Source organism: Canis aureus, chromosome 5 (genome assembly GCF_053574225.1).
Source record: "Canis aureus isolate CA01 chromosome 5, VMU_Caureus_v.1.0, whole genome shotgun sequence".
NCBI lineage: Eukaryota > Metazoa > Chordata > Mammalia > Carnivora > Canidae > Canis > Canis aureus.
The window spans coordinates 6,467,569-6,484,322 of NC_135615.1; the positions used below are offsets into that span (position 1 = coordinate 6,467,569).

At 36.7% G+C, this 16,754-nt stretch overlaps 1 protein-coding gene across 3 annotated transcripts in view; it reads right to left on the bottom strand.

Moving 5' to 3' along the window:
* Positions 1–7,473: 7,473 nt before the first annotated feature.
* Positions 7,474–16,754, bottom strand: part of APBB1IP (amyloid beta precursor protein binding family B member 1 interacting protein) — a 107,845-nt gene continuing 98,564 nt past the window's right edge. For all 3 annotated transcript variants that reach the window (XM_077896709.1, XM_077896708.1, XM_077896707.1), the window contains exon 14: positions 7,474–14,364. In XM_077896709.1, the coding sequence (XP_077752835.1) occupies positions 13,861–14,364 (504 nt within the window). In that variant the 3' untranslated portion in view covers positions 7,474–13,860. The remainder of the gene's footprint in view (positions 14,365–16,754) is intronic.

The window sequence follows — 16,754 nt, forward strand, 5'->3', positions numbered from 1 at the left end:
AATTACAGCAAATATCTGAGTTAAAAACCTTCCCTAAAATTGAAGACATGAATTTAGAACAAAAAACCCCCAAAAGCATAAAAATGCATTAACACTAAAGTCCTAACTTCACAAAATTTTAAGGTGATCATTTATTATTTCTTAATTATTAAAGTAATACTTGCTCATGTCAAGTGATATACGCTCATGTAAAAATTTATTTATTATTTATTTATTTAAAAATATTTTATTTATTCATGGGAGACACAGAGAGAGAAGAAGAGATATAGGCAGAGGGGGAAGCAGGGTCCCTGCGGGGAACCTGATGCAGGATTCCATCCCAGGTCCCCAGGACCACGACCCGAGCCAAAGGCAGATGCTCAACCACTGAGGCACCCAGGTGCCTCCCCCACCCTTTTACATAAAGTATATAGAATAAATGTGGGAGTCGTCTTTCATACTCTACTTTCCCCTCTTTTAACTATACCCATTCTGTATCCCAGAGGTAAATATGCTTTATGAGTCTCGTATCTTTCCAGACTTTGCTGTACATACTTATATACCAACATAGATATATAAGTGCACATGTTTATGTGACTAGGATCATATTTGATATATTGCTTTATTTAGTTCTATATATTATATATGTAATATATATAATATATATTATATATATTAATGTTCAATATGAATATGTGCTGATCTCCTTAATTTGCTTTAATGGTTTAAAAATATTCCATAGTATAGATATACCATATTTTGTGAAATTTACAAATTTAGTGCTCATTTGTTTCCAGATTTTTTCCATTATAAATACAGCATCCTTTTCTGTTTATCTTTGTATGTAGAGTCCTACAAATAGAATTAATTAGGTCAAAAGGTATATGCATTTAAAATGTTTATATATACTGCCAAATTGAATCCCCATAAGGCTTCACCAGTTAATATTCCCAATGATGTAGCAAAATACCAGTTTCTTCATACCTTCAGCATTAGATGAATTATTGTATTATATATTTTTCCCATTCTGATATGAGAAAATCTGATTTATTATTTTAATATTAATTGTAATTATGTGGCAGATAATTTTTGTTTTTCATGTAGTAAATAGTGTTTCTTTTCTAAAAATCAGTATTTTACTCTTTAATGGTATCTTTTTAAACAGGTTTTTAATTTTCATATATTTGAATTTGGCAATTTAAAAAAGTATTTTTAGATTTTATGGCTTGTTTAGTATTGCTTAAATTTTGTAAAAGTATTTCCTCATATTTCTAGTATCTTTTAGAATGTGTGCTTTTAATCCCTTTGAAATTTGTTGATTGTTTTTGCCACATTGACAGATAATGTTCCAATACTATTTGCACATGGTTTATCCTTTTCATACATTTGAAATACTTTTATCATATATTAAGTTCTCATATTTTTGAGCTCACTGCTAGACTTTATTTTTCAACTCTTCTAGCAATGCAATTCTTAATTATTTTGATCATATAGTATTAGCAACTGCTAATATATACTATATACTATATATAGTATATTTCAATAGTTATTCTGCTATCATTAATTTTTTTTAAGATTATTTATTTTAGAGAGAGTGAGCAGGGGGAGGGCCAGAGGGAGAGAGAGAATCCTGAAGCAGACTCCTTGCTGAATGTGGAACTTCATCCCAGGACCCTGAGATCATGACCTGAGCAGAAATCAAGAGTCAGCTGCTCAACTGACTGAGCCACCAAGGTACTCCTATCGTTATTCTTTTAAAATGTTTTCTTTACGGGGTGCCTGGGTGGCTCAGTCAGTTGAGTGGCTGACTCTTGATTTCTGCTCAGGTCACGATCTCAGGGTGGTGAGATCTGGCTCTGCACCAGGTGTGGAGTCCACTTAAGATTCTCTCTTTCTCTCTCCCTCTGCCCCTCCCTACCACTTGCGTGTGCATATGTTCTCTTTCTCTGTAAATAAAATAAATGTTTTCTTTGCTATTTATTTTTTTTTAAAAGATTTTATTTGTTCATGAAAGACACAGAGAGAGAGGCAGAGACATAGGCAGAAGGAGAAGCAGGCTCACTGCAGGGAAACCAATGAGGGGCTTGATCCCCAGACCCCAGGATCACGTCCTGAGCAGAAGGCAGATGCTCAACTGCTAAGCCTCTCAGGCATCCCTACTATTTAATTATTTTAGATGAATTTTTATGTGTATCAGCTTTCAAAAAAAAATCTTGTTGGTATTTTGATTGGGTTTATATTAAATGTATAGAGTCACCTAGAAAGAATTGACATCTTTACAACATTGAGTCTTCCCAGCTAGTAACATACTATAGGCAGTCTTCACTTTGTGTGGTACTACAGGACTGTAAAAATGGCCATGTAAACTAAAACCATGCAAAGTGATCTCAATAATCAGTGGGAAAAATTATGATTGTTTTGTGATCTTCAAAAATTTTTGTCAAACCCTTAACTCTTCTACTGTTGGCTGTAGATATATAGGGAAATAAAATAGTAAAACTAGTATTTAGTGCATTGTAATTTAAAATATTAGAAACAGGGGATCCCTGGGTGGCTCAGGGGTTTAGCACCTGCCTTTGGCCCAGGGTGTGATCCTGGAGTCCTGGGATCGAGTCCCACATCAGGCTTCTGCATGGAACTTGCTTTTCCCTCTGCCTGTGTCTCCGCCTCTCTCTCTCTCTCTCTCTCTAATGAATAAATAAATAAAATCTTAAAAAAATATTAGAAACATTGAGAAAGTGGTTTTTTTTTTCCTAAGAAACTTATCAAGATTGGCTTCAATAATGCTTGCCTTCTGTCTTGTCACGTAACTCATAATACAGAGCAAGGATGTTTTCTATGCCTTAGTGAATTGATACTATTTTTTCTATAATTCCATTTATTTTCAATTTGAATTTCACTTTCAGTATTGCCATTTTTCACTTATGTACTGCAGTTTCATATATAATGGCCAATTCCCCTCTTTCAATGGTCACTTTTATGTCATGTGGGTTTACCACTGGAGATAAGGAGCCAATGCAATGACACACTTTGCTGTCTATGCATAAACTGAATAACAAATATGCAGTGATCAATCACTAACAGACTTTGAGAGAAGTGATGTGATTGGTCACTTATCATGATACTCATCTGTTTTTTTATGTAATGATTTATGGACTGTAATGCTAATAGTAAAGTTTGTACTTTATAATACCATGGTAGCAAATGTTGGGGATAACTAGTGTTATTTAACTAAATTGTGGTACTTGGAACTTGTGCATGTTGGAACTATGCAAAACAAGGGCTTTCTGTACTTGTTTCCTAAACATTTTATGTTCTATAATAAAGATTCATAGTTTTCTTCATATAGGCTTTTAAGATTTCTTATATCAATTCCTTTTTTTAAATCTTATTTTATTTTATTTTTTTAAAGATTTTACTTATTCAGGAGAGACACAGAGAGAGAGAGAGAGAGAGAGAGAGAGGCAGAGACACAGGCAGAGGGAGAAGCAGGCTCCATGTAGGGAGCCCGACGTGGGACTTGATCCTGGGTCTCCAGGATTAGGCCCTGGGCCGAAGGCAGCACTAAACCACTGAGCCACTCGGGCTGTCCTCTTATATCAATTCTTAGATATATTGTAGTTTTTGTTGTTACTGTGAATGAGATCACTTTTACATTTTCTAATAGGCATCACTGGTACATAGGACAATTTTTGGTTTCTATTTTGGATCTAGCCATGTTGTTGAACTCCTGTTCTTACAGCTTTCAGTGAATTGCTTTAGTCTTCTTAGTTTTTAAGTAGATATTCACATCATTTGAGAAATGAAAATTATTTTTATTCAGCTGCAAATAACTGGAAGTTGACTAACACTGTCTTAACCACACAGAGGTTTGTTTGAGTCACATAAAGGGAAGTGTATGACCAAGCATTCTAGGGCTGATTCAGCAGCTCAGCAATGCCCTGAGGTGCCCAGACTTTCCTTTACATTCCCCCCATCTCCTTCTGGCATTGAGTTGGTACTCTGCTTGTTGCCTCACAGTCAGTAAATAACTGATGACCTCCAAGCTTTGATCCTTAGTCCAGTTAGGATGCAGGAGGAAGGGAGGGAAGAGGGGACGATGCCTGTAACAGGGAAACAAAAATCCTTCCTAGAAATCTCCAACAGTCTTTTACTTACATCTCATTTTTATTTTTGTGTTTCACTGGGCACATGACTGTTTTGGCTGGAAAGGGAGTCCAGGAAGCTATTTTTAGTCAGTTATGTTGCCATTCCAACTATATCTTCTGTTAATTAAGAAGAAAGGGAACTTGGACACTATGGAGATGAAAGTGTCTTTTCATTTCTTCCTGTGATTATGAGACTACAGGTTTTCTATATCTTCTTGCATTCAATTTGGTAATTCATATATTGCTTAAAAAATTAGTCTAATTCATCATGATGCTTAATTTTGTTGACCTATACTATATGTGCTATTATTATGTCTTATATTTAATTTCTTCCAAGTCTGTAATTTTCTCCCTATACTTGTTTCTAAATTTCTTAATGTATGCTCTCAATCTTTTATCCTTGATTAAATTTATAAACCTTAGTCTTTTATGTTAGTCTTTTCAAGTCATCTGTTTGCCTTTGTTTTTTTTTGGCCTCCTGTTTCATTAATTTTTATTTTTCTCTTTATAAATGAAATATTTCTAATTTCTTTAGGTTAATTTTTTTATCCTTTTGGCTTTCTTGCCTTAGTACACAGTTCATTTATTTTTAATCTTGTTTTCTCATACATGAAATTAAGACTACACAATTTCTATTGAGTACCCCTTTTCCAGTTCCCATTGTCATTGTTCCTAAGTAATCTGCATTTTTCATATTGATTTTATTTTTAACCTAAGAGTTCTATGTTAGTTGCTTTAATTTTCCAAATGGGTTGGGTTTTTTTGTTTTGTTTTGGCTATTCTTTTGTAGTTATTTGTCTTATTTCACTTTGTGGTCAGAGACTATGATATACATTATACCAGTTTGGGGGAATTTGATTTTTTTCTATGTGTCCTAATGCATAGAAAAATATAATTGTTTTGTGCATATTTGATAAGAATGTGTATTCTCTAAGTTAATATAAATACTATGTATTTTATTGGAGGAAATTCTTTCAGTTGTGCCACACATTACTAATTATTTTTGCTCTACTTTAATTATTGGACTTTTGAGAGAGATGTGTTACATGTCTAAGAGTTAGGAACTCCAAGGAGGTTCAGTCTCAGGAGCCATTACTACACTTTCGTGAATTCTATCTTTAGGAGTTATACCAGGTTCTCAAAGTGAAGATATGAGAAAAATCCCCTCATGTTTCCAGCATGGAAAGAGGGAAAGTAGCCATTCTGAAATATGCCAGAGAGGAATCCCTGGGTGGCTCAGCAGTTGAGCATCTGCCTTCAGCTCAGGGCATGACTCCAAGGTCCTCAGATTGAGTTTCACATTGGACTCCCTGCATGAAGCCTACTTCTCCTTCTGTTGTATCTCTGCCTCTTTCTCTCTCTCTATCTCTCATGAATGAATGAATGAGTGAATGAATGAATGAATGAATAAATAAAATCTTAAAAAAAAAGAAAGGAAGAAATATGCCAGAGAATTCTATTCTTCTTAACAAGACCTGCCCTTGGGAAAAAAATATTTTATCAGAGCCTAACCTAGTGAGATTTTATCACAGCCTAACTGACCAGGGGAAAGGGAAATGCCCAACTCCAGCCTTCTCTAGCCTTTCATGTGGGGGAAAGGAAATACTCAACTCTAACCCTCTATAACCATCTTGTCCCACCTAAGGAGGAAAAAAACTGAGAAGCATTTGTGAAGTGCATTGCCCAGTGTCATAGACTAACATCATGAAGAATGCCTTTGATGGTGTCATTAGTAGACCAGACACAGCTAAAGAAAGTATCTCTCAGCTTGAGGATATGTTAATGTAAACTTCTAAAATTGAAGAGCATAGAGAAGAAAGACTGAAAAGAAAAAAATATCCAAGAACTATGGGACAACTACAGAAGGTATATTATACAAATACTAGAAAGAAAGAAGTAATGACTGAGAATTTTCCCAAATTAATATCAGACACCAAACCACAGATCCATGGAGCTCAGAGAATACCAAGTAGGATAAACACCCCCAAAACACCACCAGTACCTAAGTATATCATATTCAAACTCTAGAAAATCAAAGATAAAGAAAAAATCCCAGAAGTTTCCAGAAGAATATAACATCTTGTAAATAGAGGAAAAAAAGATAAGAATTACATTTGACTTCTCAGAAACCATGTAAGCAAGAAGAGAATAGAGTGAAATATTTAAAGTGTTGAGAGAAAACCACCACCAATCTAGAATTCTGTATCCTGCAAAAGTATCCTTCAAAAGTGAAGGACACATAAAGACTTTCTTAGACCAAAAAAAAAAAAAAAAGGAAGAAAAAGAAAAGAAATTTGTTGCTAACAAACCTGCTCCACAAGAAATGCTGAAAGAAATTCTTCAGAGAAAAGGAAAATGATATTCGTCAGAAACTCAAATCTACATAAAGAAAGAAAGAGCATTAGAGAAGGAATAATTGAAAGTTTTATGTTTCTTATTCTTACTGTAATAGAAAACAGTTTGTTAAAAGCAACACTAGCAACAGTGTATCAGATGATTATGCCTTATGTGTAAGTGAAATCAATAACAGTAATGATATATAAGAAACAGGAAGGAGGAATAAAAAATATTTTGTTATAAGGTAGTTGCACTTCCCATAAAGCATTGCAGTTACTTGAAAGTGGATTTAGATTACTTGTAAATATATACTGCAAACTCCAGAGCAACCACTAACAATGTTAAAAAAAAGAAAGGAATATAATTGATGTGCTAAAAAAGGAGAGAAAACTGACTCCTATAAATGCTCAGTTAAAACCACAAAAGGCAGAAAAGGAGTGGAAGGCATAAAGAGAAACAAAGAACAAGGACAACTAGTAGAAAACAGTAACAAATATGGTAGAGAGTAATCCAACTATACGAATAATCGTTTTAAACATCAGTGTTCTAAATGCACCAATTAAAAGACAGAGATTATCAAAGTGGGTCAAAAAGCAAGACCCAATTGTATTCTGGCTACAAGAAGTCCACCTTAAATACAGGGACACATACAGATTAAAATTAAAAGGATGGAAAAAAGATATACTAAGTTAACACAAACAAAAGAAAGCTGGAATAGCTATATTAATTTCAGAGCAGACATCCAAGTGAGGAAAACTATCAGAGATACATAAAGGCATTACAGATTGATAAAAGGGTTTATTCTTCAGGAAGACATAACAGTCTTTAATGTGTATGTGCCTAACAAGGGAGTGTCAAAACACATGAGGCAAAAACTAATAGAACTGCAAGGGAAAATAGATGAATCCATTATTATAGCTGGAGACTTCAACACCCTTATATCAGAAATGGACAGATCCAGCATGCAGAAAATTAGTAAGGACACAGTTGAACTCATCAGCACCATCAATCAACTGGATATAATTAACATTTATTGGTTATTTTATCTTGTAACAGCAGAATACACAATCTTCTCAAGCTTACATGGAACATTCACCAAGACAGACCATATTTTGAGCCATAAAACACACCTGAACAAATTTAAAAGAATATAAATCACACAGTATCTGCTCTCAGATCGTGATGGAATTAAATTATAAATCAATAACAGAAAGATACTTAGAAAATCTCCCAAAACTTGGAGAGTAAACAACACATTTTAAAGTAACATATGGGTCCAAGAAGGAATCTCAAGAGGAATGAAATAGTATTTTATGAAAATGAAAATACAACTTACCAAAATATGTGGGATGAAGTGCTTAAAGAGAAATTTATAGCACTGAATGCACAGAGTAGAAAAGAAGAATGATCTAAAATCAATAACCTAATCTTCCTCCTTGGGAAATTAAAAAATAAAGTATAAATTAAATCCAAAATAAGCAGAAGGAACAAAATGAAAATTAATACAGAAATCAATGAAATTCAAAACAGGAAATCAATAGAAAGTATCAACAATGCCAAAATCATATGATCACATCAATAGATGAAGTAAAAAGCATTTGACAAAATTCAACAGCCATTCATGATAAACATTCTGAACAAACCTGGAATAGAGGGGAATTTTCTCAACTCGCTAAAGAACATGTACAAAAAAACTACAGCTAACATTTTACTTAATGGTAAAATTAAGCACTAAATGGTAAAATTTCCCAGTAAGGTCAGGAACAAGGCAAGGATATTCCCCTCTCATCGCTGCTTTACAGCATCATACTGGAAATCCTAGCTAATTTAATAAGAAAAGTTACTAGAAGGTATATAGATTTGGGAAGAAGAGAGTAAACTGCCTTTGTTTACAGACAACATGATTGTGTAGAAAATTCAAAAACAGTTGACAAAAAAAATTGAACTAATTAGCAATTATAGTAAGGTTACAGAATTCAAGGTTATATGCAAAAGTCAATTGCAATTGCATTCTTATATATCTGCAATGAACAACTAAAATCTGAAATTAAAAATACCATTTTTATTAGTACCTCAAAAAATGAAATGCCTAGGTACAACACGGAAAGTATACAAAATTAAGAGATATGAAGGATAACTAGAAGGCCTGACATACATTTCGCTGGAGCTCCAAAACTGGATAAAAAGAAACAAATTTGAAAATAAAATATATGAGAATTTTCCAGAATACTGAAATCCACATATTTGTAAAATTAGGAGCCTCAATAGATTCCCAAGCATTCAACTAAAAAGAAATCTACACTTGGATCCCAACAAAGAAAAGTCTTAAAATCATCCGGGGGTGGGGGGAACAAAAAGATGGCCAAATGAAATGATTTGACAGCCAACTTCTCAACAGCATCAGCGGAAGCTAGGAGATAGGAACCTTCTTTAAGAACTCACTGTTCCTTAGTATTTACTAAAATTTATTTACAGGCAACCCAGAATTTTGTATACAGTGAAACCATCTTTCAAGAATGTATAATATAAACATTCTAAGAAAAAAAAAACCCTGAGACAGAACTCAAAACACTGGGCAACAATATTGTGCGTGTGTGTGTGTGTGTGTGTGTGTGTGTGTGTGACTGAAATTAAAGTATTCTCAAGTCTTGTATTGTTCTAGTTAAAGTTGTTTTACTTTAGACTTTATTAAGCATGATGTTGTCACTTATAAGTAGCAATTGAAAGAATAGAAACAGTATGTATAACGTTCCAATAAGATTAAAAATGGAGTAAGAGAAAAATCCTTAATTCCATGAAGACAGATAGAAAAAGGCCCCAGAAAAATCCAGAAAATAGAAAGTATAAAATAAAATATTAAAAGCAGCAGCAAATATAAAATCATCACAGTAAGAGTTTAAAAAATAAATTTGCCAGTTAAAAGACAGTGGTGGCTGGACTAGATATAAATCCAACAAAATCCACTTACATGCCATCTACAGGTGGCAAACCTAGAACATCATGATGTAAAAAGTTTGACAGTAAATGAATAGATTTTTAAGTCTGAAAAATAGAGTTTTCATAATTGAAAAGAGATGGAACAGCTGTATGAATATGAGATAACAAGCAACAAAGCATACACGGAGGTATATCATTCAATTCACTAGGATAATATACAAATAAACTTTGTCTATATTTACTGAGGTGTCAGAACATGTTAAGGCAGAAATTTACCAGAACAAATAGAAGTTATTAACAACTCCACCTTTCTCGAACGGTATTTTAACACATTCTTCTGAGTAATCAGTAGGTCAAACAGACTAGATAGTAGGCTATGGAAGACCTGAGCCACATGGTTAGCCAGTGAGTTGTTCTAAGCACATGTACAGTACGCTGTACCTAAACACACATGGGTCGTTTATAAAAACTGATAACGTATCAAGCCGTAAAAAAACAAAAATCTCTAACTTCAAAGGCTCAGTTATCATTGAGTCTGATAATTTCAGTATCATACCAGCCATTGTTTTTATGCTAAATAAAATACGTAAAACACAGGAGCTTAACTGTTCACTTCCCCTCTGAGACCTGCTGGAAGCAGGAGATACTGTCTCCCGGCGTGGTAAATCTTGTCTGTTGTAAGCTTGATCACACCCTGTGTTTTGTTTTGTTCTATTTTGCTTTACAGTTATGCTACTACCTGGGTCTTTGTCCTGTTGGCAACATTATGCATGGAATTCTATAGTTATCATAAGTTGTCATATAGCATTACTGTCTTGATCCCATAGTTTTTTTCCCCCACTGGCTCCACCCCAATGTTGGAACTTCTGTCATGCCCAAATTTGTGGCTCAGCTGTTCAAAAAAGGGGAACAAATTTCAGGGCATTTTCAAGGCTGACCCAAGCAGACTCATGTATAAGTAATTGTTGGTGAAGACCTTTCTGCAAGACACCAGAGATTCTGTTCCACTTGAGTGAAAATCACACAGAGCTCCTGAGCTGGTGGTGCCTGGGCCTACTGAAGGTCTGCAAACTTCTGCCCCAAGATGAGGCAAAACAGCCCTGATTTCTAAGATTCCTGACTTGACCTTAACACTGGATTCTTTCTTGGATACTCATACAACAGAGATCAAAGGGCCCACCACACAGGCAAACAAGCAATGGAGAGACACAGTGCATTCAACCCTTTGGTTCACTAAAACTATTCACATTTTGGCTACAAAATCAGTTAATTCTCTTTAGGAGCTTTCCTAAAATACATATTATCATATGTAAAAATTCACATTTTAATATTTGAATTTTTATAGTTTTTCCCCTGTAAAGGAAAGGTATGGTGTGGATGGGAGTCAGGAGACGGGCTGTGACCCAGCTCTATGGGATCTAGGGCAAGTGCATTGTCAGGCCTGGTTTCTCTCTGTTAAATTAGGAATACCTTTGGGGTGACACTTTCTGGGTCTTCTGTGAAGCCCATAACAATCACAGTTCTCCCCTTCCCTTCTTGAGTGCCCTGGCTCCAACTCTGAGCCTTCTTGTTCCACAGCGAGGGGTACCACGTCCCTCTGTGTTAGGTTCCAGGTACACACCTGATTTGGCCAAGGAATGACCCTTTATTCACTCAGGGCAATGAGGTTCTCTTTTAGAGAATTCTCCCAGTTGGGGCTAGCAGGTAGACCGCCAATCCGTCCTAGCCTCTAGATATATGCTGTAAAAATTGGGAAGCTGGAGTGTATGAGACTGTCTTTTAACATAGGAACTGAAAGGTGGAGTGACAACACAGAGAATAACACTATTTGCAAAGAGTGACAATGAGGCAAGCGTAGAGACAGGAGCAGAGATAAGGAGAGGGGAAAACTATGAATTTCCAGGCCCTGCCCAATAGCCCAGGTACAACTGTAGCCTCGGGTACTGGCATTCTGCTCTGAACTGTGTAATCCATACTATTTTTGGCTTAAGATTGCTCCAAGGGTTTTGTCATGTAAGGTCAGAATCCTAATTCATGTAGTGGGTTGTTTCCAGGGTCCCTTCATCTTCCCGATTCTGTGGCTGTGGGATGGGGAATGCTTTTGCTTCCTGCTCTAGACATGCCTGGGAAATTGCCATCAAAGGTTTTTATACTCAGCAAAGGGTTATTATTATTTTTATTGTAGAGGCACTAAATTCTAAATTATTCATGAATAGACATTTAATGTAAAGCATTCACCTTCTATCCTATTTTAGGAACAAGATTAGGAAAAATGTAGAGCATTTCGTCAGTTTTAATTACTAAATACTTTGGATTTAAAAATCGGAATTTGCTTTTTTGTTTTAAATGTTAATTTAGGGCTTACTTCCCCACAAAATATTAGAACATAAGATTAATCATCTTCCTTAAGTATAAATTAGCATATTAGTTATTATTTATTTTCTACCCACTTTAAGATTTTGAAATGTGGAGAAAAGGAAACCTTGCACGCTGTTGATAGGAAGGTACAGTGGTGTAGCCACTATGGAAAATGGTATAAAGGTTCCTCAAACAAAAACAGAAACACCAGGGATCCCTGGGTGGCTCAGCGGTTTAGCGCCTGCCTTCAGTACAGGGTGTGATCCTGCAGTCCTGGGATCGAGTCCCACATTGGGCTCCCTAAATAGAGCCTGCTTCTGTCTCTGCCTGTGTCTCTGCCTCTCTCTCTCTCTCTCTCTGTCTCTCATGAATAAATGAATAAAATCTTAAAAACAAAACAAAAACAGAAACACCATGTGATCCAGTTTTCAAATGGCTATTTATCCAAAGAAAACACTAATTCTAAAAGATATGTGCACCCCTATGTTTATTGCAGCATTATTTACAATAGCCAAGATATGGAAGTAACTTAAGTGGCCGTAGATAGATGAATCGATAAAGATGATGTGCTATATATACCCATTGGAATATTATTCAGCCATAAAAAAGAATGAGAGCTTGCCATTTGCAGCAACATGGATAGACCTAGAGGATATTATACTAAGTGAAAAAAGTCAGAGAAATACAAATACCATATTTTCACTCATATGTGCAATCTAAAAAAAAAAACCCCACAAATAAGCAAATAAAAAGCAGGGACAGAGAACAAACTGATAGTTGCCAGAGGTGAGGGGGTGTGGGGGGCTGGGCACAATGGGTGACGGGGCGTGGGAGACACAGGCCTCCAGCTATGGGATGAATAAGTCACAAGATTAAAAGGCACAGCATAAGGAATATAGTCAATGATATTGTAATAGCTTGTGGTGAGCACAACATCACATACAGAGTTGTTGCAATGTTGCACACCTGCAACTAACATAATGTTGTGTATTATACTTCAGTGTATTTTACTTCAATAAAAAAAGATTTTGAGGTGTTCCACAATTTTTTTAAGAACCAATTTTATTTATTTGAGAGAGAGAGCTTACATGAACAGGGGCAAAGGGAGAGGCAGAAGCAGACTCCCCTACTAAGCAAGGGCCAATGCAGGGATCCCAGGACCCTGGGTTGTGACCCCAACAGAAGGCATACACTCAACTAACTGAGCCACCCAGCTGCCCGTATGTGTTTCACAATTAAAAAGAAAAATAAAACTAAGAAAATCTAAAAGGACTCCCTTTTAGAAGCCAATGAGAAAGAGAAGAGAGAGGGTAACAGGAACTCAAGATAAATTGGCTATTAAAATTGAACATCAAATTTATCTGAGAGAAAACATTCCAGGTTAAAGAATATAAATGATTGCCTGTTCTTATCTCTAAATTTTAATTTATAGGATACTTATAGCAGTGTAATAACAGAGAATCCCCAAACTCTACATATCTATTTTTTTCATTACTATGGTATTTGACCATCAGAAAACCAAAACCAAAATCCAGTATGTCCAGGACTGCCATGAGTCTCAAAGAAACTGAATTCACTCTGCCTCTCTTGTTTCTTCCCTTTTTCTCTTTTGATTTTTCAGAAAATTCTGACAGTCACGGAGGTGGAAATGGAAAATATATCGAAGATTAACAACACCGTTAGAAGGCCGACTTTGAAAGGTATTAAAAGGTCAAGTATGTTATAACTGTGTTAATATCGCACTAGATTTATAAATACTGATATTTTTAGAAATACCATCTTTAAGAAAAAATTAACTTTTATTAATTTGATGCATCTGAACATAATAAAATAAATGAACATAAAACACTTCAGTAAACTCGGAAGGGAAGATAGATTTATGGAAATGGAAACACATAGGAAAGATAATGTACATTTAGGCAGATGCTCTAATGTCTGTGTTAGGTGAATGGTTATGAATGAGACATTTTACATCCTTTCTAGTCTGAATGTGTCAATATTTTATGGAAAATGAACAAGGTGTCATGAAGGTAAAGTAGCAAAAATGCACTTGAGGTTAGAAACGATTATGCCCATCGCACAGAGAGCTTTATCTGTCCCCTTAGGACATGTTGCCTCTTTTCTTTTGCAAAGCCTTCATGAGATCTGACATGAAATCCTGCTCTCCGCTGCCTCCCCCGACGGCCGGCCCCGGGCTCTCTTTCCTCTTTGGGGGAGCGGGAGGTCTTTTAAGGGCAACGCGGGGTGGCCTTGCGGCCTCGGGGGCCGGTGGGGGCGGGGGCGGGGGCGGTAACGCCGAGCCCACATCCCCTGCGAACGACGGCGGTGGGGGAGGCACAAAGTCCGGGGGCGCATCGTGAAAATCAGGGGGAGGCGGAGGGAGCTCGTCCTCGTCCAGGGGCGGCGGGGGCGGCGGCGGCGGCAGAGAGTCCTCGGGAGGGGCAGGGAAGCCCCCTCCCAGGCCCCTGGCCCTGGCGGCTGTGGCCGGACTGCTGCAGACATCCGAGGACCGTCGCACGGGAGGGGGTGGCGGCAGGCTGGACTTAGGGAGCTGATGGACCTCGGGCGCTCCGGGGCCCTGGTTACCCAGGGCTGGCTTCTTGTCCTTCAACAGAGCAACCACAGCGTGACATTTCCATTGAAAGGTGAGGTCTGCCTCCTGAGGGGTGGGGGAGCCTCCATTCCACGGGCCTGGGACTACAGCTCATGAGGCTGTTCATGAGCTAGCTCCTCTTGGCTCTGCATTAGTGACTTCAAATGGCCCTTCACATTATTACCAATAATAACATTATTTAATGCTAATCATGTCTTCTTCAGTGAATGGAAGATTTAGTACTATTCCACGAGGTGTTTATTACATTTAGATTATAGAAGTATCTCCTCCCAACCACCTTATAGAGGACTTACCCATGCCTCTTTAGTGATACAGAGTTTAGCTAGTTATGGGCTTACTTCAGTCTTTACCTACCCTAAGCTCAGGCTAAGGAACTCAAAATGGCAGCAAAATGGCTCTCCGGGAATTCCCACTCATGGCCTGGCTCCCAACACAAGCCTCCCAGGTCCAAGGCATATGAAGCCATGACATTTTTCTTGGTCTGAGTTGAGCCGGTTGTAAAGCTCAGTTGTCAGAAGCAGGAGTCTGTAAAATTGTTTTGCTTCTGTATCATACCTCCAGTGGTAGAGAGGTGATTAAGAAGCTTCCCCAAACCTTCCCCAAATCTCCTGGCTCAGATGTCCTCCTTTGATTAGCACAAGGAAGATGGAAGGGAGAAATAAAAGAGTTCTCTCTAGGCTACCGGTGACCTTTGTTCAAATCTGGACATAAAGAACTCTCCTAGCAAAGAACTGTTCTGCGTCTCTTGCATCAGTGATTGCCGGCATGCTGAGAACAAAGATATCTTGTCTCAGGACTGTGGACTACCAGGGAGAAGCCAATTATATGCTTCACTCCCACGGCATACATAACAGCTTCAAGGAAGGTGGTGGGTGGATCTGGAATCCACACACTTGGTCCATAGTCCAAAGGTCCATTTACTTTTTCTTAACTGTGGGGAAGTCGTCTGGCTAACTAGGGATAAAAGGAGCATGCATCATAGGCTTTGTTATTATCTGTGCCTCAAAGTTCTGATATCAAAGGAGCTAAATGTGTGGCTGGGTTCTTTAGAGTAAAATCATGTTGCACATACTACTGGTGGAAACCAGAGCAGGAGACTTGGCCAAACTCTCAGAGGACTGTGCTCGTAGAGGCAGTCATTCTGCCAACAGTGGAACAGATAATAATAGTAAATTACATCATACAACTTCCCCAGGAATTTCAGGCAGCTTAGCTGAATCCCTCTGTTTTAATAATTATCACAATTTACAATTTATCAGGCTTTCATTTTTTGCTTAACAACCTCTTACCAGATGATTCAATTTAGAAGTTTTTTCCTAACAAAGTGCCTATTTTATTTAGTTTATTTGCTTAGCATGATAAGCTAATTGATTAGTGATATACTTAAAAAAATTTCTGAACAGGCAGCTTGAAAACTGATGTTCACAACAAGGAAGCAATTTCTATTCTGGGATCTTTTTCTTGCTTTCAGCATTTCTGAGTGTTTCTCTTCAGCTGACATTGGTTCTAAGCTGAACCATAGAAATAATAAGAGCTGAAGGTACAGTGCATGATGTCAGACTTGAGAAGCTCATAAGAATATTAGAGAAACACAATTTTAATGGTTTATAACGGTTTTCAAAAGCTATAACAAGTTCAATAAATACAAGATTTAACTGCTCCCACCACTGGTTGATGGACAAAATGAAAGGGAGGCATGAAGTGAAAAATTATGGAAAGTACAGTTATTCAAGATTGTTTGAATCATATGCGGAAAACAGTCAACAGAATAGTCAGTTGAGATGTTACCAATTAGACTAGTAACTAGATCACAACTTTCAGCTGCAACTTTCAGGTTAAATGAATCTTCATTAATCTACTCTACTGAAAAAAAATTATTTATAGAGAATGTTCTATTGATTTGGCTATTATTTTAAAATGTGTTTTCTTCTCTATCACCCTGAGGATGTATGTAGAACATTAATAGAAAAATCTAAAATGCACATTTTTTCTAAAAGAACCCTATTAGTAGTCTTATAATCTGGTTTTGGGGCTTAGCATTTAATATAGGGCTTCTGACTAACTGGTTGCTCTAATTTATTCAGAAAAACATAAGTAAAAATCCCAAGGGCTTAAAACTCAGGAGCCACTCTCAGAGTGCTAAAACCTTGCCTAAACCAAGAAAATCCCTTCAGTCAAAATCAATGTAGCTAAATTAAAAATATTTACCAAGCCTCAGTATTAAAAAAAAAATTCTTATATTTTCCTGGAGCAATGTGATAATAGCTGGTTTTAACTTTCCATTCTAGCCTGTATAACTTTAAGATTATAAAAAAGGGCAATGATCTAAATGAAATTATAGTGACTTCTCAGTTGTTGGAACTAGATTTTCTCCCTTTAGA